Consider the following 23,682-nt stretch of genomic DNA (forward strand, 5'->3'; position numbering starts at 1 on the left):
CTTGAGAGACAAGTATGTGTTCATTTCTCCCCAAAGTTCAGAAAACATAAGCAACTACTTCATCAAAACTGCTTTGAGTGGTACAATTCTACATCTGAAGCTGCTTGGCTGGGAAATTTTAAGAACTTTTTTTTTTGTAATGGATCATCTGGAAAACATAAGCACGGGGCATATTCACTTTTGCAGAATCTCACTCTCCTCCTCATACAAATCCCAATTCTTTGTGCAGGTGCTCAGCTCATTACACTCATTACAAGTGCCAGTGGGCAGACTAATGAAACTATTCACAAATGTCATAACTGCAACACACACAAGCATTTAAGTGCAGAGTTAAGGAGAAAGATTTCAAGGGTAAACAGAAAGTGGTGGCTCTCCAAGCTCAAAAGCAGCTGGACAAGACATCAAGTACAAACAAGCAGAAAAAGGCTGCTGGTTCTTAGCATGGGCACACAAGGGCACACATTCATTAAAAAAAAAAAAAGTTTGATCACATCACCAGGATCATAAAAGTAAAATCATGTTCATTTGAGAATAGCAACTTTTAACTCCTAATATTCTTAACCAAGGCATTTCTCAAGTCCTACTTTTTCCTCAAACCTTAAAACATTTCAATGATTCCCACATTCCAATTTACTTGTCTTTTAGGAAGACAGAGAAAAGTATCTAGATCTTGTTTTTTTGCAAAAAGAGACAGGAAAATTCGGGAATTGAAGTACAATATGCAATTTTAAATCACTACACAAAATTAGTGCTTTAAACCAGCAAACAAAGCTTGGACTTTGCAAATAAGCGACACAGTTAGTATATTAAGACTTGTTGCTAATGACAGGTAACTATCCCAAAAAATAATGATTAGCCTATACCAGATGTGGTGCTCAGACACTGTTAGCCATGTGCTACAGACACATGTAGCAGACGTGTGCACACATGCATGTTTATATCCATAAACTGATAACAAGGACAGCCTGTGCCATCCTGTGTGGGCTCTCCTGCCAGGACAGAGAGTAAAGCTACAACCAGCTTCTTAGTAAGACAGAAACCACATCTCATTAGATTAAATTAGATGAGGCTCTGTGCAGTAAGACTTTGATGTTCTCCGTGGTGGCTCTCTATGGACCATAGAGAATGAGGCACCTCAGTCACATGGAAATTGCTCTCCTGAACTTGACCCAAGCCAAGGAGCTAAATGCAAACCAGTGTTCGATAATATCTCCATCCACTGAGTTTGTGACACTGGACTGTTCCTGAAGCAGCTGGAGAACAGTGTTTATGCTCTTGTCAAATATGCCTTAAAGTTCTGTATGAAGAGGAAGACGGTGAAGCATCACACAGCTCACATGAACACAGCAAAACCTATCAAATTGCTCAGTCCCTAACTCCTGAATGCTCCATTTTAGGACTACTTGGCTAAAGCTGTATATATGGGTGTTGAGACCTGTCACTTTGAGCTCTCACAACATCACAAAATCCTAGATGTGTTTACCATGCATACTTTTCTCTTTCCACCCATATAAAAAAAACAGGATCAGGAATGTGACAGACACTTGTTTCAATTATTAAGATGACACCTCAGGTTTCTTTGGGAACAAGTCCTACACGAAATCATAGCAACACATTATCACTAGAAAACAGCACATCTGAAGGATCAATTCCATGTGGAAACTTCTGCAAAAGCCCAAAACTCACCCACCTAACTCTTCTGACCCAAAGAGCCACTTGTGAATCCATCCCCACAACAGGGTGAAGAAAGGGTCTATGCACTCAAAGATATTCAAACAAAAGGTTTATAACCCTCGGGCACATCACAGTGATGTCCCAAGGCTCTCTGTAAACACACATTCATGAAACTACTTCAATGATAATAAATGCCAAGAGACTGCTGATGATGGTATAGCCAAGGAACACACCTTTGCTCAGACAAACAAACAGGTGACAAGGAAAAGCCACCCATGTCCATCCCTGAGCAGAAGGCCAAATTTGCATTTAATAAGCAAGATTACAGCAGGATATACTTCTTACCCCAATGCCAGCAGCATTTTCAGAATGGGTTTTCAGCTACCTGGAAGGTATATCCTCAGTGGCAGCTAACCAGTGCTCCAAGTGAACAAGGACATCCACTCAAGTTAAAGGGACTCAAGTTGCCCAAACACCTTTGCTAAAACAAGGAACTTGGTAACAAGCAGCTCATAAGTAAACAGACATTAAGTCTCCCTGTGATTTCTTAATTAATGCTTCTTCTAAGACTTTGTTTCTTTGAAGCCCCTTTCATTCACACAGAGTATTTATTGTTTTTTTGTAAGTCCCTTATGAGCTCTTCTAGATTCCTCTCTGTGGTTACTTTTAGCTTTTCAGATTGCTTCCATTTCTTCTTCAAAACATAGCCAGCCCTTTCCTTTTGCCCTTTCTACCTCTACATGCCCCAATAGCTTATTTAATCAGTGTCTTAAAAACTGTTCTACTAGAGAAAAGAAAAAAAAAAAAAGAGAAGTAAAACTCACAAATTAACTTCATACACAAACAAGATTTACAAGACTCTGTCCAATAAAGTAAAAAAAAGAAACTTTTTTTTTTGTAAACTGCATCCATTAAAAGATAAACTCATACTTTGTTGTGTTTTCCTCTCCCCAGAGAGTGACAACTACTCCAAGTAACCTGAACAGCTGACTTGCCTGAAGTCCACAGAACCACCTGCTCTTTTCCAGATCAGGTCACATGTAAGTAAGAAAAGGTGAAATGGTTTCAATTGTTCATGCATTTGTTTGAGAAGCCCTTAGTTTCAGGTTCAGGGGCTGTCCCGGTACCACCCCCAGCCTTCACAAAAGCCAGTTTATCCTTTGAATCTGAGTTTATCCCTACTTTTTGCATGTTAGCTTCTCATACTTCCAGACTATCTGGAATGAGAGCTTATTCAGAGGACTGAGCAAACAGCACAAATGGGAACGAGACAGTTCAGACACTGTAATCCTTCCAGCTGCAAAGCTCCCACACTTTTACACTGTGACACTTGTTTCTTGATGCCTTTTTTCCCAGATGTTGCCACTATCTTATTTGCAGAAACCTGGAAAATGCCAGAGATTCCTAGCAGGCCAAAAAAGGTGCATCTGGCAGGGAGAAACAGACACTAGCAGAGGGACAGACATGACTACGATTGAAATCACCAAATTGAACACTGTTTAGGTGCATGTTTAAAGCAAAAAAATCAAGAACAAACCACAACAAAAGCAAAAAATGATAAAGAAATGAAGATAAGCCAAGTGAGGAAAAGAACCTGTAGGCTTATAGTGTGAAAATCAAGAGTAGCAAAGTAGGTTGCAAACCAGGAGTAAGAAGAAAAGCTACACTCCTCATACCACTAAAGTTATACACTATTAACAAATCACTTCTAGTTTCTCCTGAAAAAAGTAGTAATAAGTCAAGACAATCCATTATCACAGATGTCATTTTACACAATAGTAAGATTTTCGTAAGTCATTTTACACAAAATGTAAGTCATTTTACACAAGCAGAAACCTGCCACTCTAATCAAAGTGCACAGGGACTAAGGGTGGAGAGAACTTTTTTATCATAGAAGCACTGCTATTAGCAATAAAATAACAGAGTATAAAGATATTTCCATTGTAGTTTTCATTGGAGCACCTTTTCCTGATAAAGTCACTATTATACTCAATATAGTTTAATATTCTCGTAACACCCAAGTTGTTCATTCCCATGAACAATGCTGCAAGTGTGGAATTTTTCCTGTTCCTTGCAATGACATTTTCTTGGCTTCTTCCTCTGGGAAAAGTACTTAGGCAACAACTTCCCTTTAATGCAATATATATAGACCCACTTGAGTTATTTGACAAAGTTCAGTGTGCTGTGCCACATTTTCACTTTTCTAGGTCATGAGGAATCTCAGGCTCAACTCTCTAGATGTTACTGTTGAGCAAAGAAGAGGGCACAGTCAGCCACGTCAGTTTGTAAATCTCTGTTATCCACTTGTTAGGGTTCATTTTAAAAAGTCATCTTCCATTGAGCTGCCCACAGCAACCGCCACCAGAAGCAGGGAAGACATGAAAAATATTCTTCTCATTATAATGAGATTGTCTTTTCTTGACTAGCAGAGCACCATCTCTTTCCAGAAAGACTCCAGATCTTTCTGATACAACAAATTATCTTCTGCTCCATAGCAAAAGACCTCATTTATGATTACTAATAAGGACTGGATTCAAATAAAATTCTATTGAATTTTTTTCATGTATTTCTTAGAGAGCAATGCAGCAAGTATATCACAACTTTCTGGAGATTAGTCTATGTAATTTAAATCTTATATATTTAGCAATACTACATTTCAACAGAGCTTGTACATTTATAAAACCGCAGCACTCAAACAAAGATTTTCGTTTTAGATCCCTGCTTTATGACAAGAGATCATTTTTTTTCCTTCTATATCAATAGAAATACAACTACAGACTAGCATTATTAATTGCAAATTCCAGCAATTTTTACATTCCATTTTATATGACATGTCTTTCTGTAATAATTCAAGTTCTCTAGAAAATAAGGTCTAACACTTATCTAAGAAACACCATTTTCTGGTTTCACTGAGCATTTCACTAAATGACCAATGAATGTCTGTTTCCAACTGCAGCCCCATAAAATACTTTCAGTGTGCAAACAGGAAGACAGAACATAAAGAAAACTGATAAAACGTCACCCCCAGATCTTTGAGGTGATTTGACAAAAATACAGCAAAGTGATTAGTTTTGAACAGCAGCATAGCACAGATTATCACCATCCACTAATCATCTAAAATCAGGGATTTTCCTTACCCCAAATGGTGGATATGAAGCAGCAGCAGCAGCGGAGGCAACACTCACTGCGGGAGGTGGGATTCCTGAAGAAGAAGGTGGGAACAGACCCAAGGCATTCAGATTTAACCCAGGAATTAAATGTGCTTGAAGCTGCAATGGCAAAAGAGTTATTTAAGATTTACAGTCTTGGTTGTTAACTTTAATGACAATCCTAGTTGGCATCAGCTATTAACCTTTTCAGAAGATGTGCGTTATTTAAAAGAAAAAAAAATAATCTCTATTACACCGAGGACTATGCTTCAAACCTATTTCCCAGACATACGCATGGACCAATAGCACTAAAAATATGTAGTAGGGAAGACAGGTGGGAATCGCTTGCTACAACCTGATCAGTGAAACTCATGAAAAACTTTATAGAAAGAAATTCAAGCAATAGTACAATTGCTTCCAAAGAGAACAGAACTATTGGAGAAAGAAATGTTTCTTTTTGTGTTATACTAAAAGGACAGGCTTTTAGAAAGAGAGAAATCCCATGAACAAGCCATGACCTTTCATATACTAGGGGTATATGCCGCATTATAACTCCATCCTACCCCTTGTTTCCTTTCCTTCCCATGCCATGCAAAAAATCAAGTATTTTATTTTTCCCAATATATTTCCAAGCATTTCCTGGGAAATCATCAACTATTAAAGTTGCATGTTCCTTACCTGACCACACCTGAGAAAAGCATCAAGTGGTAGGAAGCATTTGTTGACCATGACACAAAACTTATCAGTACCCTTTTTTACTTTTCCAGATTATTTCCCAGTAATGTGACTTTAGAAATACCTCAGCTAGAGATTGACACCATCTCAAGCCATCAACATAAGCCAATCATGAGACACCAAAAAGCCCACCCCTTTGCCAAACAGCAGAGGCTCAAACTCAACCCATGTTTCTGCTCACTATATGAAGCAAAAATGTACCACTATAAAATACTTTGTGTCCTCATGGTGTGTAGTCTGTATCCTGTGATTTGCTTATAGTATGGGAGGGAGAGGAAAAACAGAGAAAGATATTCTCTCCAGCTAGCAGAGAAACACTGAAGAACAGCTGTTTCTAGAAAATCAGAGACTACTGTAAACTGAAAAACTGTTTTCACTCTAGAACACAAGATTTCAATACACATGCAAAAAGCTCTACATAACTTATAAAAAAATCTTAATAGTTTCTCAATATGCATTAGTAATACTTTGGCAAACAAATGAGGTGTGGGGGTTTTGTTATATAATCACCAATCATATTTGATTAACTAAATGCCTTTATTATCTATATCAAGAAAAACCTTAATAAAGCATTCTTAATTTAAGTAATTGAAAGCAGGAGAGATCCCTCATCCACGTGTTGTTACACTTTTAACATGAAGAGACTGGGAATCACTACTTTAAGGAACATATACAAACTAGAGCACACAAACCACAATAGTACATAAACACATTCTTTTAGGCTTTTGCAATGACAAAAAAAGTGCTCATTCGTGACCTCAATCTAGATCAATTTCTCAGTTCCACTACTCAAAACAAATCAGAAAAACCTTAATTAAAATAGCATACGTACATAAATAAATAATCAAAAAAAAAACATTGCCCAAGCCCCGTAGATTAATACAAGAGGCAACAGGTAGAGGTTGCAACAGGGAAATATTCATCAGCTGTTGGGAAAGAACTTTTCACCATGAAAACACTGAGCCAGGGCACAGGCTGCCTAGAGAGACTGTGGACTCTGTCCACGGAGATGATCAAAAAGGAGACAAGTCCCTATACAACCTCATGTAACTCAGAAGTGGGCCCTATACTGAGCAACCCCTCAATGCGCCAGGTGACCTCCAGAGACCCCTCACACCTAATCCTTTCCATGGTTCTAGTTCTAGAAAGGGTCCGGGCAACAAGACAACTCACATTCATAGCAGCAATATCATTTTCATAAGACTCCCTGATTTTCTTCATAATTTCTTCCTCAGCCTTGGCACAAGTTTCAATACTGCCTTTAACTGTAATGGTCCTTTCCGGATTATAGAGTGTCAAGTCCTGCAATCTAGATAAAACAGAAGCACGATTAATCAGCAGACAAAGGGTAATCCAGATTTATGATTCAAGTGGGATGACATCCGAGCATGTGGAGCTTGCCCTCCAGAGACTGTTGCATCAATCTATAACAGGGCTCAAACACAGTTCTCAGAGAATCTGGAGAAGCTCTGTCCTCACAGCAAACTCAACAAAAACTGATGCAGCGACGTTTGGCATCAGGTGGTTGAGCTGTGCTTTAGGTGCAACACAAGATGGAAACCATCATGCTCTGTAGGAACATGAGCTGCAGAGCACGAGGTTCAGCTTTGCACTCCACACCAGCCCTACTAACAGAGAGAGGGCTTCAGGGATTTTAGACATCCCAGAAACACAGACCATAAGAAACTTTTTTCCTTGAGAACAATTGTGGATTCCTTAAGGAAGGAGGGAGAAAAAGCCCAGCCCTCAGTGAAACTGCAGAAGAGCCTCCAAATCCTAAGGGGGAGGTGGGAACTGTGTGCAAGTCAACATCTGCTGCAAAACACTAGTATCTCCTCTGAGAAAATGAAAGGGTTACAGCATTAAACTAGTGCTTTGTTAGTTAACAAATGCTGACCTACTGTGGTAAAATGGAAGAAACCAGCTGGGAAGCCATGATATATCCATGTATGGAGAAAAGGTGAGCTGAAGTGGTAAAGACCAAAAAAACGACACCCAAAACAAAACCACAAATAAACAAACAAACCAACCTAAAAAATAAAAATTAGAGCATGGTGCAGCAGGGGTAGTGAAACCCACGGTAGGAAGGAGAGAAAAAGCAACATGCAAGGCTTGCTTTCTTGCTCAGCAGGCAGCACGTGGCAACCTGTGCATCTCAGTTAAGCAGCAGCAAACACAAAATGCATTCACGGAGCAATCCTTAAGTCTCTGGTGTGCGAGCACTGAGTTACTGCCTCGGGAAGGAAAGTAGTGGAGAACACCCCAAAGGAGAGAGAAAACACTTTCCCAAACCAGCTGCCTTTAACTTTATGGACAAGCTTACCAAAAAGCCTGAATGAAGAGATCAGGAGAAAGACTAATTAGACAAAGCAGAATCAATGGATATATTTGCCCTCTTTTATGCACCAATTAAACCAAGCGACTTCATGGGGTTATTTCGGGCATAGCATGACAAGTGTGATCTTGAGGCCAAGATTTTAATGCAAATAAGCCATTAAACTTGCTAAAATAAAAAATACTCTGCAAATGTTTACAGGCAACGTGTTATTTGTGTCATCAAAAGAGACAAGTTGGTTTCACGGAATGAAAACCATTATCCCATTTAGCCTGTACATATTCATTTTCCTTTAAGAAATAGCATTAACAGCCTGTGTACTGTTTGCAAACAAAATGTTTATGCCAACACATTTAAGAGACCATGCTGGCCTTACAAAAATGTACTCCTGAAACACTTACTTGGGTGCTTTTTCTCCAACGGATTTACTTCTCTTCCTCAGACTAATTCCACAAATGTTTGCATGCCTTCAAGGAAGGTCTTAGATTCTTTCACACAATTTTGAATTTCTTCTTTTTGAGGAACCTTATTCATTCTTAGCTTCCTTGCCTTCACCTGAGCTATTTTCTGCAATACACTTTTTTGGTTTTGTCTCCTGCACATATTCACACCTCTTCATATGTCTTCATGTGTCTTCTAAACTTCCTCCATTTCCTAAAATCTACAAGCCTTACTCTCATCCTTTCCTGCTAAAGCCTAAGATGCCCTCAAATGATTGTAAGTTCACATCAGAGCATTTGCTTTCCAAAACAGGAGGTTGTCTGAGGATATTGCTCCAGAGCAAAACTACTATTAACATCCAAGCTTCTACAGAGATATCAATCTAATCAGTGATTTGCAGATTTGCAGTGAAGGTGTAAACTCAGTCCTGTTTAATCTCAGCTAAATTTGACCAGGTCTCAGTTACCTTCACAAATTCACAGACCAAAAGCTATCACTTAGAAGAAGACTAGTCCATGTATTTTAATCTGGTTGCTAGTGGCCAGAGGGACAGAACTGCTATTAAAAATACTCAATATTCATTTGCTTTTTTTCCTTCACTCTTGTCCAAAATTCTGATCTATACCAGAAACTAAAACATCAGTAGTTTCACTCATTTTCACACATATCTCAGAACTGATCCAGGCTTACAGTTTAAAACACTCGTCATTACATATGGCATAATACGTTAAAAACAACTGACACTTAAAATATAGTCTAACACAGGCTCCACATAGCCTATGATATTTTTAGGCTTGCTCTTGACTGAGTTTACAATGAAGACTCACTGTTTACATTAAATTTAACTGAGCTTAAGTAACAGTTTAATCCACATTATGGAAAGACCTCCAAAAGGCTGTTATCTCAGCCTTCAATACACATGTAGTGTTTTTGTAAGGACTCCGTACCTGAACGTACCACAGCAGTATTGTTGCTATTTGAGACATCTCACAGAAAGATAAGGCCACTGAAAACTTACGGAGATATTGTGATTTTAGTATCTGTGTCCTGCTCAATTTTCTTCAGGTTTCTTCCTTCTTTGCCAATAAGTCGACCAACAAAGTTGTTATGTGCCAATATCTTCAAGGGAATTTCTTCCGTACTGTAATGGAAGTTAAATGCAGTGAGACTTTCGGAGACCAGAGTGCAAGTTTTTATGTATGTTGTGGATAAATTTTATTTTCATAGAAATATGTACAACTCCAATCCACTTACACGTGTTTATACTATATGCAAAATGAGTCCAAGTGGAATGTACATTTCGACACTATCATCTATAGCTTCCTCATAACATACCTGCTAAATAAGTCAGAATGAAGTAGCAAGAGCTGTTGGGAAGGAAGAAATATACCTTAAAGCTTTTAGTGAGAACTCACAACTTGTTACACTACTCTGGTTAAAAACTAGTGGTTACTCAAGAAACTGCAGTATTTGCTCCAGTTCACCTCAAAATCACAGCCAGACAATGGCTAAAAGCACAGATTTGTGCTGGGTCTAAGCAAACAAGCAGTCTGCCCTGAAAGAAAAAAAGCCTTAGTTCCTTTACCTACTTAAATATAGATAAGGGCAAAAAAAATATTCAGAAAAATATTGACTTGTTGAGGTTTTTTTTTTTTAAAGACTACATCTTTAAATTGAGTCAATAAGAATTCAGAATTTTTAATGCCTCCACAATGAAATGCCTTTTACTCACAATTTAGTATCTTGAGCTTCCTTTTGCATGATCTCCATAATAATTTTACAAGCCGTTGAGCAGCCTTCAGGAGTAGAGTGGATGGTAATTGGTTTCTCAGCAGCACCTGCATTCTCTTTACGATGAATATCAATTCTTGAAAGAAAAAAAAAAACACAATAACTGTAACCATGTACTGTATGGTAAGCTTTGCATATTTCCAGCTCTCATAAAACTAATTTATTTTCAGCTAACACTGACATTATTCAAGCAGTTTAATTTTGCAAAATATACAACTGCCTAAAGATCTAAATATTATTTTGTGTGTGTGATAAAGAACCTCTCCTATCCTGATTTTACCAGCTAAACCAGGGGTGTCCACCTCATTTTCACCGGGGGCCACATCAGCCTCACGGTTGCCTGCCAAGGGCCGAATGTGATTTTAGGACTGTATAAATGTAACTACTCCTACACTTATACAGTCCTAAAATTACATTCGGCCCTTGGCAGGCAACTGTGAGGCTGATGTGGCCCCCAATGAAAATGAGTTGAACACCCCTGAGCTAAGCCCTGTCTTTATGGACACTGGGATCTCCTTTCCTCATTTAACTCCCATCAAGATATTCAGGGGATCTGTTAAATAGACAATCTGGAGTAAACCACTGAAAGCAGCACTTCCTTAGACTTTCTCAATACTCCATTACCAACCCAGCCAGTTCACTAATAATGACCATGCAAGGTATTTGCATTCATCCTCAAGATTACTTTTCTATGCTTTTTAAGCCTAAAATTTCTCCTGACATCACCTTTCCTCTAGCTCCATTCTTTACCACCCTATAACTACCAGTCTTAGTCTACACCATGTTTTGGTTTGCTCTAGGAATTTAACAAAAACTAATTATGACCTGCTTCAAGATAATTCCTTGAATATCATTTGTCCTCTGCCAGTAACTGCAAGTCACATACTCTTTCCACTTCTGCTTCCTCCCCTCTTCTCCAAACCACAGTTCTTTCCAAACCTGACAAACAACTATGCTGCTTTTCAATAAACCTCTTAATTTTTCCTGTGCTTTCTGATAGTGAAAATTCATTTTGTTTCACGATGCAACGTTTTCTAAGAAGCCCATGGCAATCATTACCTCAACTGGAAGTAGATGACATTTCTTTTCTTAACCCCAAAACAATAAAAACGTTCTTAAAGTCATGTATCTGTAAAGTCAGCAGCCTGTGATTATTTCTGCTCTATCCAGTCTTCTTTTAAGAGATAAAAGCTTACCTTGTGCCAGTCTTCCAGGATTTTTATAGTCAGAGATAAGTTTTAGATATGCCCTGAAAAACGGGTTGCCCATAGGCAACTACAACCAGGTCTCATCAGGACACCACAAACCTCTTAAATTTGTGTTGTTGAACACAAGAAGTCTCCTGGGATACAACATGCTAATGAGATGTTGAAAGGAACATCATGATAATCCTGGGTTTGAGGGAGGAGGGGAAGCCTGCTTGTTTGTGGGGGTTGTAATTAGAGAGGACTCCCTCATCCTCATTAACTACTCCCAAAACTGAAGCCACCCACCCTCACACCCCTCACTTACAGCTCATTTACAGGTCCTGCATGCTGTAACTAGAGGGCTAGGGGCTCACACCAGCTGAAGGCAGCATATTTCACTCCTCACTCTTAGGGGTATCCTGGAAGAATACTTCAAATACAATCCCCACCTCCCTCTGCATGTGTGCTGAGCTCTTCCTTGTGGATAGGGATTTAACACACAATAGAAACAATCTCGTCCAGCATCTCTAGACTCCAGTGCTCTAAGCGTCTTAAGTCACTTAGCAGCTTGCTTTTTGCTTCCCATGCATTTCCTTAATCTGTGTTTTGGTGTGGTCTGCAACTTGATAACAACAAATGTATTCACGAGCAATACATGGGGATGAGGTGCAAGGCGTAGCGATGCAAAAGGGGAAGGTTAGGTTTTTGGTTGCGTTTTTGTTTGGTTGGGTTTCCCCCCCACCTTGAATTGAAAACATTTTTAAAGTCCTAAGAACACTCTAAATTAAGCTAAAGCTAGAATAAACATTTAAAGTCTTGGATATGTCACCACACTGACTGTATGTCCCACAAACCAACATATTACAGCTTTTTCAGTTTCACTTCTTGTGCCAGAACCTTTTTAGTATGTCTGTAAGCAAATTCCCCAGCATCAAATACTATCCTACTAGCATAGCCCAATTTCATTTTTTAAAAAAAAAAAAAAAAAAAAAGGAAGAAACAAGTCAGCTAGTATTTGAACACGTGTCGAGTACAGAATTCAATCCTTTAATAAACCTTGCAAAATACTTCCTTGTTATCTTCATTTGCTCTCTGACCACACAGGTTAGTTGTGAAGTTTTGCAAGTTTTCCTTCACATGGGAGATGAGGACACAATATTAAAGCTTACAATTACAGTTTTGTAAAACAACTTACTTGGACTGTGTCTGCTTTGTAATGTTTCTGATTGTCGCTCCTTCTTTCCCAATGATGGCTCCTACGAACTGTGTGGGAACCAGCATCCGTAGAGGAACGTCCGACTGTGGTTTCTGCCTCGTGGTTGCGCTGGGTGATCCTTGCCTTGGAGCACCCCTCTGTCCAAATCCACGTCTTCCCTGGGGATGTTGTTGCGGAGGTTGCTGGGCTGCCATTTCATCAGGGATATATGCAACTTTCAAGGAATAGTTTTCAAGCTGAAACCCGTTCAGTTTTTCTATTGCTCTTTGTTTGCAAAGGGAAGGAGAGAAGAGGGGAAAAAAAAAAAACCACGATCATATGCATGGCCTTATGAAATGACAACTCATTCAGATATAGACTTTTGCTCTTTCTAAATCACATGGCAAGGCTAAAAACTGGTTCCGATATGTAAAGTTACATTGAAAAATTCTTCAGTCAAAATTTTGATTGAACAGCTTTTTCTTTTTATTTAAGGCACCATATTAAGGACTACAAGTTAGCTCTTGCTTGCTCTGGGCTTCTGTGCACTTTAAAGGTTTTGCTGGTGTAACCCTATCAGCAAAACCTCACAGGAGACAGAGCTTATACACTCAAAAGCATTCTTTTGCCTGATTTAATTTAAATCAGTTTCCCAAATAGAATTAAAGCTGCACCAGAGGGAAAACTTTTTAGCTGCTATCACAGCACCTTCATTAGGGTTTTTGCCAGCACAGCTATTTGGCTGGAGTTTTTGCAATAACTGACATAGCTATGACAGGAGAGGCAAAAAAATAAATAAAAAAATTAAAAACCTTCAAAACCAGACAATGTCATTTGAAACACCACTATGCAGACCGCAACAGCACCTCATAACTTACCAACTAGTCCTGTTATAAGCAAGTTTAAAAATTAACAGAGGTGTTTGCTTTCATTTCCTAGTTAAACTCTCCACAGATGCAGAGGTGTGAGAAGGCATTTAAACAGTGTTTCAGGCTCTCTTGTGCTTTCTAGGTAAAGCAGAGCCCTCTGTCAAATGTCACAGAGGGATGTCTTCCAAATGCACACAACACACGCTGTGGTCCATCGTGTCAAATATCCACCCGGTTGCTCAGCTCACCCCTGCCCAGCCCCTCTGTCTAACCAAGATCGGGCCAAGTTTGCAAGTCAGCCTGAGCTGCTGGTCTCCTCTGCCTCCCAGAGGGAGCACAACCCTCACCTCAGGGTCAGATTTCTGAAGAGTGGACGACCTTCCACTCACAAACAGAATAGAGTCAATGCAGTTAAAGATCCAGAAAACAATAAGAATAATTCAAACTACACAGAGAGTGCTGGTAAGCTAGTGGTATAAAATTAATGCTTTTGTCCAAGACAGACATTTCAAGTTTCACTACAGCAGGTATACTATTCAGATTATCAGCAATATGATATATTGATATCACTGAAACATGCATTGATTTGGGGTAGTTTATAAATGCCAGGCTTAATCTTGGACCAAAGTTTACTAGGGGATTTTGTTTAAAGACAAAATTTAAATTAAAAACACTAGTGGAAGGGAGGAGGTTTCCATCCCATTTTGAAGAACCCACCAACATTTTCTGTAAAAAGCTCCAATCACCATATGTTCTAGAGCAAGCTCCCTGAAAATTAAACTTCATCCAGTTTTTCTGTTCGTGTACATTTTTGGGTGGTTACTGCCAGTTTACTAAACTCTGCCTTCAGCAACAGTTTACTCCTGCCCCTGCTGCAGAGATAAAGGATGATGCTAGCCAACCTCTTCAGTTTTCAAGGGTAGCCAGTGAGAAGTACTGCTTATCTCCCGGGCGTTCCCTGTGACAGCAGCTTTGCAGGTGAGAAGTCTCATACAAGTACTGGGGATAACCTGCCCCTCATCTCCCAGGTGTTGAACCAATATTCTTGAAATACTTCAGTCAGACAGCAAAGAGCTTAAGAGAAAGCAAGTAATTTGTGTCTTTGGAGCGGTGTGTAATAAGGGCTGGTAATAAATAAGGCTCAAGGCAATACCATTGAACAACAAGGAAAGCAAGATATTGAATAACTGATCACTGCTCATTAAATACTTCTGTTCACTGAATGAGACACAGGTCCCTTGGGAAGAGGGGCAGTGTAATTGCTCCCACAACAGCAGAATCTCTTCAAGAATATGGCAAAAGAGTTGGATTAAAATTTGCTCAGGCTGTTTCAAAGTTGACATTTCTTAACTCATACTCCGTGGACTTTAAAGAGCATTTTATCACACAGAAAGTTATATTTACAAAACAGTAAGGGCAGTGAGCAGCAGGATTAACAAAACTCGCATTCCTATGGATTTCTCTCTCAAGCTTTAGTTTCTGCATGGATTTCCAATGCCCAAAAGACATTCTGCCCAAGTCCCTCTCCATGAAGATCCTATCTGGGAAAGGGGTCTGCAGCCTTTCCTTTTTATGCTACCTGAACATATTAAGTTCTTGTTGGCTGCAAATATGGGGCTTCTGTGTCTGGGTTGAGTTTTATTGAAATAAACCAAAAAGCTGAACTTGTTTGCAACCAAGCTACATACCTATCATGTTTTCACAAAAAAAAAATATACAACAACAACTGGCATATATATGTATATATGCCATACTTTTTCTGGAAATAACACTGGAATTTTTCTGCTTAAGAACAACTTATATAGAGCTGTTTAGCAATTTATAAGTACCTCAAATTCAAAGCAAACTTCAAAAAGTTCATTTGCCATTGTGGAAAATCAGTGATGTCAGCGGTGAATAATCCCTGGCCACCAAAGCCATATGATAACATGGAAGAATAACACACTAAAAATATTGGATAGGTTGCTTTTGAGCAAGTATTTGAAGGCAAACCTGCTTCAAAGTTCACTTATCTATTTGGATACTAGAGATACTACAGTGTCTGTAGCACTGTACACTAGATTCTCTAGTATACTAGAGAAACTACAGTAGTATCACTTTTTTAAATTAGTCTAGATATTTATAGAGAACACCTTAAAACAACTAGTTCACCCTCTGAGTCAGAGAGTGCTTCATATATCATAGCCTGACTCATTTGATAACTTGACTTGTTCAAGTGACAAGCAGTCAGCAGAAGAGTTGGACATTAAATGCTGCTCTCCCAAGCCTTTTATGGAGCTGATGTTTCCTGGGTAGGTGGTCTCACACTCTGATTTGTGCACACACAGAGGAATTCCAGGATAACTTATTTTCAGTGACGCACCCAAATACGCAGTTTTGGTGCATTTCTTACAGAATACACAAGACCACAGCTTTTGAAAAGTCACTTTGGCTGTCAAGCCTAGCCTTCACATTCCAATCTTTGACAGTTTTCACTAGGTTTTTAAATTATTGCTGTACACCTTTATTTACCTGTTCTGAACTAATTTTTATCATTTTGTGGCACAAAACATAGGGCTGGAATCGGACAAGATGATGGCTCAGCAGTCCTCGAACACCATAATAAGCCCAAAGTTTTAGAGGTATCTTGGCAGCATTCCAAAGTGGGGGGCAGGGAGGAAGTGGGGAGAAGAAATCAAAAAGATAAGTGAGTGATTAGGGACTGTCCTCCAGATGGGCACAAATTCCCTGTAAAACAGCATTTAGGGCAGGACTTGCTATCAGGAGACCCATCCCCATTCTCTGGGAAAGCCCGAGCCTCAGAGGAAAGCAAGTGACTGGTTCTTCACAGCGCTAGTAGCATCTGCTTCAGTCCACCAAACATGTTCAACACAGCTTCTTTTGGAAAGCACATCCTCACACAGACTGACCACCTCAGAAACTCAAGTCCCAAATTACAGCAATACCTCCTCTGCCTTTCCACAGAGACCTGAGACTTCCCAAACAGGGCTGGGGGGCTCCTTCCATGGCCTCAAGTTAATGAAAGTTGTGCAGGTTACCTCTGTCCGAGGGCACTACTGGTACTCACTGAAACAACCCACAAGGGCTAAAAAGTCTTAGTCACTTCATGAGGACAAAGATGGAGAAAAATTCAGTACATTTCCTTATTAGGTGGTGCCCTCCACCTTAAAATCTTCTTTAATATTCAATATTTAGTGGAAATTGAAAACGCTTGTTTCGTATACCCACAAGAGCTGGTCCACAGGAATCTCAGTGTAGTTCAGAATGTTTTTTTAGAAAACAAATTAAGAGACTACAGCAAGTACTACTTATATTCCGCTAAGATGTATAACAGCCTAGCTTATGTTCACATGACACCTGCTCAGAAGAGGATCCCTACATAAAAATGAAATATTCAAATGAATATTTTGTAAATTAGTCACCTGAATTTTTCCCATCAAAATGACATCTCACCACCGTTCTCTCATGAGCTCCCTAAGAGAGGATGTTTGCCCAGCCTTCTCCCTTCTGATGCTTGTAGAGGTTAAGCATCCTAGATAAATGAATCCAGTAAAAGCACCAAGTCTTGTGCTGGAAATCATTCATCCATTGATAGCGTGATGACACTAAGCACTAGATGGAGAACATATTTCACTCCCACATGCAGTTTATATGTACACCACCCTTCTTTTATGCTCCCTGAACAGACATTTGCATACTGAGAAGACATGGCAATTTTTCTTTGGCATAATGATTTCTTTTTTCCATTAAAATAGAGTTTTCATTAGTATTTCTGAAAATAAAAACAACAAAAAAAATCTAAGCTTATAATCATACACCACTGAATTTTCAGTATTATCGTTCCTATGGCAACATTAGCCCCGACCCATGATGGCAGGTAAAAGTATTAGTTATGTCAACTCTTTTTCATCAAGGATATATCTTGTGTCTACACGCATACAGAGCATTGTGCTTTATTGAAAATGTTAAAAAAATGTATTTTTTTTGCAAGTATTCTAATTAAAAAGTGATCACTAGTGTCGGAACACTTAAATAATGTACCTACTTATATCCCTACTAATATCTGCAAAGATGCAGATGCTGAACTCCTCACATCACAGCCTGCATATAAAATACACCATCAGTTATGAGATGCAACCAACAGACATACTTCATTCCTGAGCTAAAAAATAAGATTAAAAAAACCCACCCAGCCCCATACTAAAAAGAATACACACCCACTCCGTATATATGAGACCAACTTTGCACAAAATTTCCCTTCCAAAAACCTGGGTAGAGCTAAATCCTGTAGCATGCATTAGACTCCTACACACTGGAACATTTTGGGGAGGGAAAGAGGAGGTGGTGTAACTTTTCCAGATAACAGCCATAACTTAGATGGCAGCACATCACAAGGACACAGTCAGCACATCGTGCTGCTTGCAGCCAGGGATCAATATTGGGAGGGGACATGGGGCCCTTTGACAAGCAGGTCACAAGCTACCTATGTGCAGCTGGTCGGGTTGTTCAGGCTGAGCCATGGGCTCCAGGCTCTACTTCTGACCCTCTGAACTCCCCTCTTCCAGATACTCCATAACCCACCATGATGTTCAGTAGTTACATGTGCCACAGCAGCGCGCACGTGCTTTGGAAGGCCCTCTCCAGTTCCTGAGTAGGATGGTGGCCACAGCAGTTTCCTATTTGAACAACACCTTCCTCCTCCCAAGAGAGGAGAGGGATGGGGTCACATACCTGCCTTGGCAGTCCCAGCCTTCTTGCTACCCACATCCCAGCGAGCAAAGGGTGGTTCCTGTAGGCCCGTGCACAGCTCTCTGCTTGCTCTACACCTCTCCACAAACCTACTGGGGTTTGCCACCTAGCTCCCCCTCTCTGACCACACAAAGATGAGGAGCAGCATCCTGCTTTTTCTGTCAAGACAGCCTCATGCCTGTCCAACTAGGAAAGAGGCATCACTACAACACACCAAAGCCATAGACCTCCATTCCAACTAGAAGTGGGTAACTGTGCACGCCTCAGAATTCGGGTGCTGTGTGTTCCATCCAAGACTTGTTTCTCAGAAGCACTGCAGCTTTCCTCACCAATTTCAGTTTCCAAGTTAATTTTGGATAGAGCCCTGTATTGAATATTCTGCAACTGCAGTACCAGCCTAGAGGAAAAAAAAAAGTCTCTGCCTCAACAATTAAGACTTGCAAGACAGAAGAAGGCTCAGTTCCCCAGCTGGGTGGAACCAAAAGTTTTGTTCAAAAGTAACATCCTCCGAGCAATGCATACCACACTTGTTTAGAACTGCTTATCAAAAATATCTCCAGATTGTGTTACAGCACCTTTGCACAGTGTTGCCAGTGCACACTCCAACAGGCACAGCAATGCCATATAGTCTATCCAGTGGGAAAGTGGCCAGCTTTGCATGTTCTCTCAGCCAGCACTAACTGTGTGGTTAGTACGTGCGTTGCAAAAAGTGCAGAAAAGACACAATTAGAACTGAGGAACCACTGTATGCAGTGGCATAGAAAACTTACTGTCAGTGTTTGCTCTGAAAGGAGCATAATTTACCTTAAACAGCTAAATTACAAAATACAAATCTTGTTATCAGCTGCATGATTCTCAACAACTCAAAACAGCTTTTCATAAAGTCAGTTCTTGTTACTCCTGGTACTGCACAGGCTGACCAAAGCTGCCTTTTATCAGCTCTCAGCACTTGTGTACCACCCCCTCCACAGACCTGCTGTCCACCACAGCCAGTTCCAAGAAGCAAGGTCACGGCTGGGGAAGCCATTCAACTGACACACCACCCTCATCACTGCGGAAGAGCCACACGCACAGGGCCTACACTGGTTCTTCAGTGCAATTCCTCACAGTTTTTTCCTAGAAAAGCCTCAGTCCAGCCACTTCTTCCTCTAAGACGTTTCTATATGGTTGCAAGGCCACATCCAGAACCCTGTGTCTGTATAAAATCATTCACAAAAGCAAAGCAAGGCTTCCTCACTCACTTCACCCGTTAAAGACAACTAAACTATGTCATCATTCAACTTGTATCTCTTCAGGCACTCCACCAACATTTATGCTTCAAACCTGCTTCCAACTCAAGATGTTTTCAGTTATTGTCATGAAATTTCTCATGCAAAACAGTATTTTATTTCAGATGCTCTTACAGTCTTGGCTTATCTCAGCATTTCCTCAGGACTGAACTTAAAATTTTACAAGTACAGTCTGAGGAGGGAAAATGTTGCTGTTTTCAACTTCAGAAGAGAGTGCAGAAGTCCAGGAAGCCAAATCACAGATGACAGACAGCTCTGAAGTATGCATCATGCTTCTTTACACAGTATTTTAGGTACTTCCTTCTTACATTGTTAAAGAAGGAACTGGCACATTTAGCATAAATTTTTAACGTTGCACCATAGGTTTCTTCAGAATTAGAAATTCAACATTTTTCTTAACTACTGCAAAATAGAATTAAAAACAACAGAAGAACCTGAAGAAGAACCTTAATGATTCAGGTTTTGAGAAAAGTTAAATAGTGAATTCAAGAAGAGCAGTGTATCCTTCAGCTTCAGTGTACAAAGGAGACACCACTGACACAAGTTTCCCATCACATTTGTTTAGAATATACTAACAAGTAACCTAACACTTGGAAAGATTAAATACATGTGTTGCATTCAAGTCACACAGAAGTTGTAATTACTTAATTATATGTACAAATATTATTTCATTTGTAATTTTGAATTAATGCATACCATAAGCATACTCTGCATCTTAACCACTGATTTTAGTCAGCCACAAGGTGGCAGAAATTTCAAAGTTAAAATGAAAAGATCACTGTAGGCTCTTCCCTGGGTTTGGTTTTGTTTAACCTGCTACAGCTAGAAAGAGGGAAAAATATTTATGTCACCAGATTAAAAATTAAGGAACACACAACTCATTTATCTACCCATGGTGGAAAAATAAAATTAAACTTATGCCATAATATGTAATATGGCTGTTTAAAGGAAACGTATATACAACCATTAAGTAAAGCATTATGTTTTTAAACTTTAATGTCTAGATTCAAAGTTATCAATTACTGAAGAGACAAGCAAGCATAAAATGTGGCCTAAAGATCAAAAAGCCTGATTAATTTATTTTAGGTATTTGGATTATGATTTTTTTGTGTGTTTGAAAACAACATTAGATTTTCTGATTTAAAAAAAAAAAAAAAATCTTAAAGTCACGGCAAAACAACAGAATCAAATAGGAGAAGAATGCAGCTGCTCACCAGAAGAGAGAAAAGTCACTGTAAAAGGACATCACAAAGCTTTTTTTAAAACATAGCTAAAATAATTAAGCAATAACCTCCATCCTTTGTCACTGGTAAATCACTGACTTTCTACCCTCTCTGGGCAAATTATTTTACCCCAGTTTTCAGTGTTCAAAACTATTAATTTATTTTTAATCAAAGCGCAGGACAAGTTGATGACAAAAAAACCAGCAAATTAAGGTAATGCACACAAGACTTGGCAAGGGGAAGACCAAGAGAGTTTCTTAAGGGTTAATGTTTACATGATCGTTTTAATGATAAATTAATCAGAGGCAGAGTTGTATATAAAAATCGCAACAACATGAATTCCAAAATAAAAGTTAAATGACAGTAACAAGTAAATAAGGTACTTACTGTCTGGCCTGGTCCTTATTGCCGTATGTTACATTTACAACTGCAGTCTCCGTGTCAGTGTTCACTAGAGAGGAAAATGGGATGAAAAAAAGGTTAAGTTCAGTGAGCACTCACTTCCCACTACAAATTTGAAAGCAATTTGAGAGCAGAGCCATACCTTGCTCACAGTTCTCCACTGTTCCATACTGAGCTAACAAACTATCCAGCACCTATCAAGAGGGAAGAGAAATAACAGATCTCAATTTCAAAGCAGATTAACAAAACAAAAAAGCCTATGAAAACACTAAGGTTTGTAATAATTTTATCAGAACATAGCATCCAAGACATCTGCTCCAATAAGGTAGAAATGTTAATTATTTGGGGAAGAACAAACACACATTGCTGGTTTTCTTTCTCACCATAGAAAACCTGTGTTTAAAACCTCATGAATCTGAAAAGGCGGAACATAACTCCAAAAAAAAAAATCACACTGCGCTGTATCAAACTTTGAAAATAAACCTTCAAATGCCCTGTTCTCATATTGGGCTATAAGCAGAAGCAGGAAGAATTAAAGAGCAGCAAATCTGGAATTTTTCCATGTAGCCCAAGCATACATTTATATATATATATATTTATATATATATATATATATACATATACACACACACATTCACACACACATATAAATATTTATATATATATAATTTTCCATTGTTTTTCTTGTTTCCCCCCACCAATAAGCATAGACAGTACATAAAAACATCTTATTCTCTTATTTAGTGGGGGTTTGTCTACACGGAGAAGTGAACCAGACAAACCAGCACACCAGGAGCTGCAAATATTTTGACAGTTTTCCCAAAAACCCATTCCAGCAGAACCACTCACAACAGTATCTTCACAAATTGGCAGAAAGCTAAGGAGGAAGAGATGAAAGCATATGACAAGGGGCAAAAGAAATCTGAACAAAGTTTTATTTGGCATAATTTATTCTAGTCAAATGGAGGATGAAGAAGGGGCAGGAAACAATAAGACTTTCAGGAAAATCAAGGTGTCAGAATATTCCAGTTAAAATATTAAAATACCCACAGTCATATCACTTCTAAAATTCACATGGTGAAAAATAATGTTGCAGAAAACAGGAACCATGGCAGTAACTAGCACAGAACACAAGTATATCATTGTGGTTTGTTGCATCCTAGTGTTTTGTCTCAAGAATTAAAATCATGCTGGAAGAGTTCACCATTTACACCACCGAGTGAAAAGGTAAACATGCAAACTCTTCTGTGATTTAAGTGCCATTTTGCACTCCCATTAGTCTCTTACAGCAAAATGTCAATGCAAGGGAGGAAATAAACCCTTTGGAGAGAGGAAGGAAACGAGGAAGCAGGGACAGAAGGGAAGCAGTCGACATAAAAATGCATCAGTGCGGCTTCCCATTGCAGTCCACCTCCACTTGCTATAACCAGCAACTGAGTGTGCACAAAACCTCAGTCCATAAAAGTGTAAAATTCAAAGTCTAAATCCTCATTAAATTAAGAATTCCAAATTATAATTTATTAATGTACAGTATATTTTTACTACAATATAAAAGACATTGAAGAGAAATCACAGTTTATCTGCCCAAGCTTAATGACAGCATACATCAGCATAATTTCCAGTCTTTACCACCTATTAAAATTGAAATTGCACACAGACATTTCAAAGGTAATATTTCAAGCCAGGTATTTAAAAGGTAATGCACTGCTCACCAAGTTTGAGCAATGTGTTACTACTTCTAACTGCAGAATTCCCCCATCCTTCTTGTATAGGATCTAGTAAGTTTTCTTGGCAACCGTTTTGTTTTCATAGACAAGTTGTTAATTGACTACTTCTCCTACAAGTAGAGATCAGCCTAGTTTGAGAGTTTGCCTTTTCAATCCCCTAAAAATATAATTTTTCTGCCACACCTCAAATCTGATTATTTGAAACTAAGGAAAAGTTTGCTCTGAAATTCACTAAATATTACCAAAGTAGATCTGCTCCAGGGGATTAAAATAAATTAAAGGCTGTAAAAGATCCTGTTAAGATAATTGAAATGTTGGCACAGAGAAGGAGGATAGTTGTGAGGTCTTGCAGGCCTGTGGCCACACTTCCACATGGTTAGAGGAAAGTCTTCTTCCCCAGACACCTTAAATGGTAATTGTGCCTCCACTGATCTCAGCAGGTGAACAGAATCTCAGGTGGGATTAGAGTTTTAGAACAAGAAAAGCAATGGCAAGTCACTGGTTCAGAGACGCATTCTGAAATGTTTACTCAAAACAGGATACCGGTGAGTCCATAAGTCTGATAAAGCAATTTCTTGTCCCTATAAAATGTCAACAGTCATGCTGTATTACACAGCAGCCTATACTACAATGTGACCTAATGTCTTTAGGTAGTTACTACAAATTTTGTTTACATGTGAATCGTGCAGACCACCGGCTCATGTCCACTCTGTTCCAAAGCTGCATCACTTTAAAAAAAAAAAAATAATAATCACAGAATTTCATTGTCATCTTTAATCATATAGGAAAAGAGCAAAGCTGGAATTCCAGAGGTACCACAAGACTTTGCTGGATAAAAATTAACCAATATTTTGTAAGCTACTTCCATATTAAATTGATGTTCTGGGATAAGGACACCTTTACATGAAGACACACA

General features: G+C 39.0%; 1 protein-coding gene across 2 annotated transcripts in view; it reads right to left on the minus strand.

Annotated features, from left to right (window-relative positions):
- IGF2BP3 (insulin like growth factor 2 mRNA binding protein 3) overlaps positions 1-23,682 on the minus strand; it is a 118,434-nt gene that overhangs the window by 23,676 nt on the left and 71,076 nt on the right. For both annotated transcript variants that reach the window (XM_065051309.1, XM_005510922.4), the window contains 7 exons: positions 21,182-21,233; positions 21,025-21,088; positions 12,508-12,792; positions 10,067-10,201; positions 9,353-9,475; positions 6,732-6,867; positions 4,812-4,943 (listed from right to left, as the gene is read on the minus strand). In XM_065051309.1, coding sequence (XP_064907381.1) covers positions 4,812-4,943; positions 6,732-6,867; positions 9,353-9,475; positions 10,067-10,201; positions 12,508-12,792; positions 21,025-21,088; positions 21,182-21,233 — 927 coding nt within the window. The remainder of the gene's footprint in view (positions 1-4,811; positions 4,944-6,731; positions 6,868-9,352; positions 9,476-10,066; positions 10,202-12,507; positions 12,793-21,024; positions 21,089-21,181; positions 21,234-23,682) is intronic.

This window comes from Columba livia, chromosome 2 (assembly GCF_036013475.1).
Source record: "Columba livia isolate bColLiv1 breed racing homer chromosome 2, bColLiv1.pat.W.v2, whole genome shotgun sequence".
In the NCBI taxonomy this organism is placed as follows: domain Eukaryota; kingdom Metazoa; phylum Chordata; class Aves; order Columbiformes; family Columbidae; genus Columba; species Columba livia.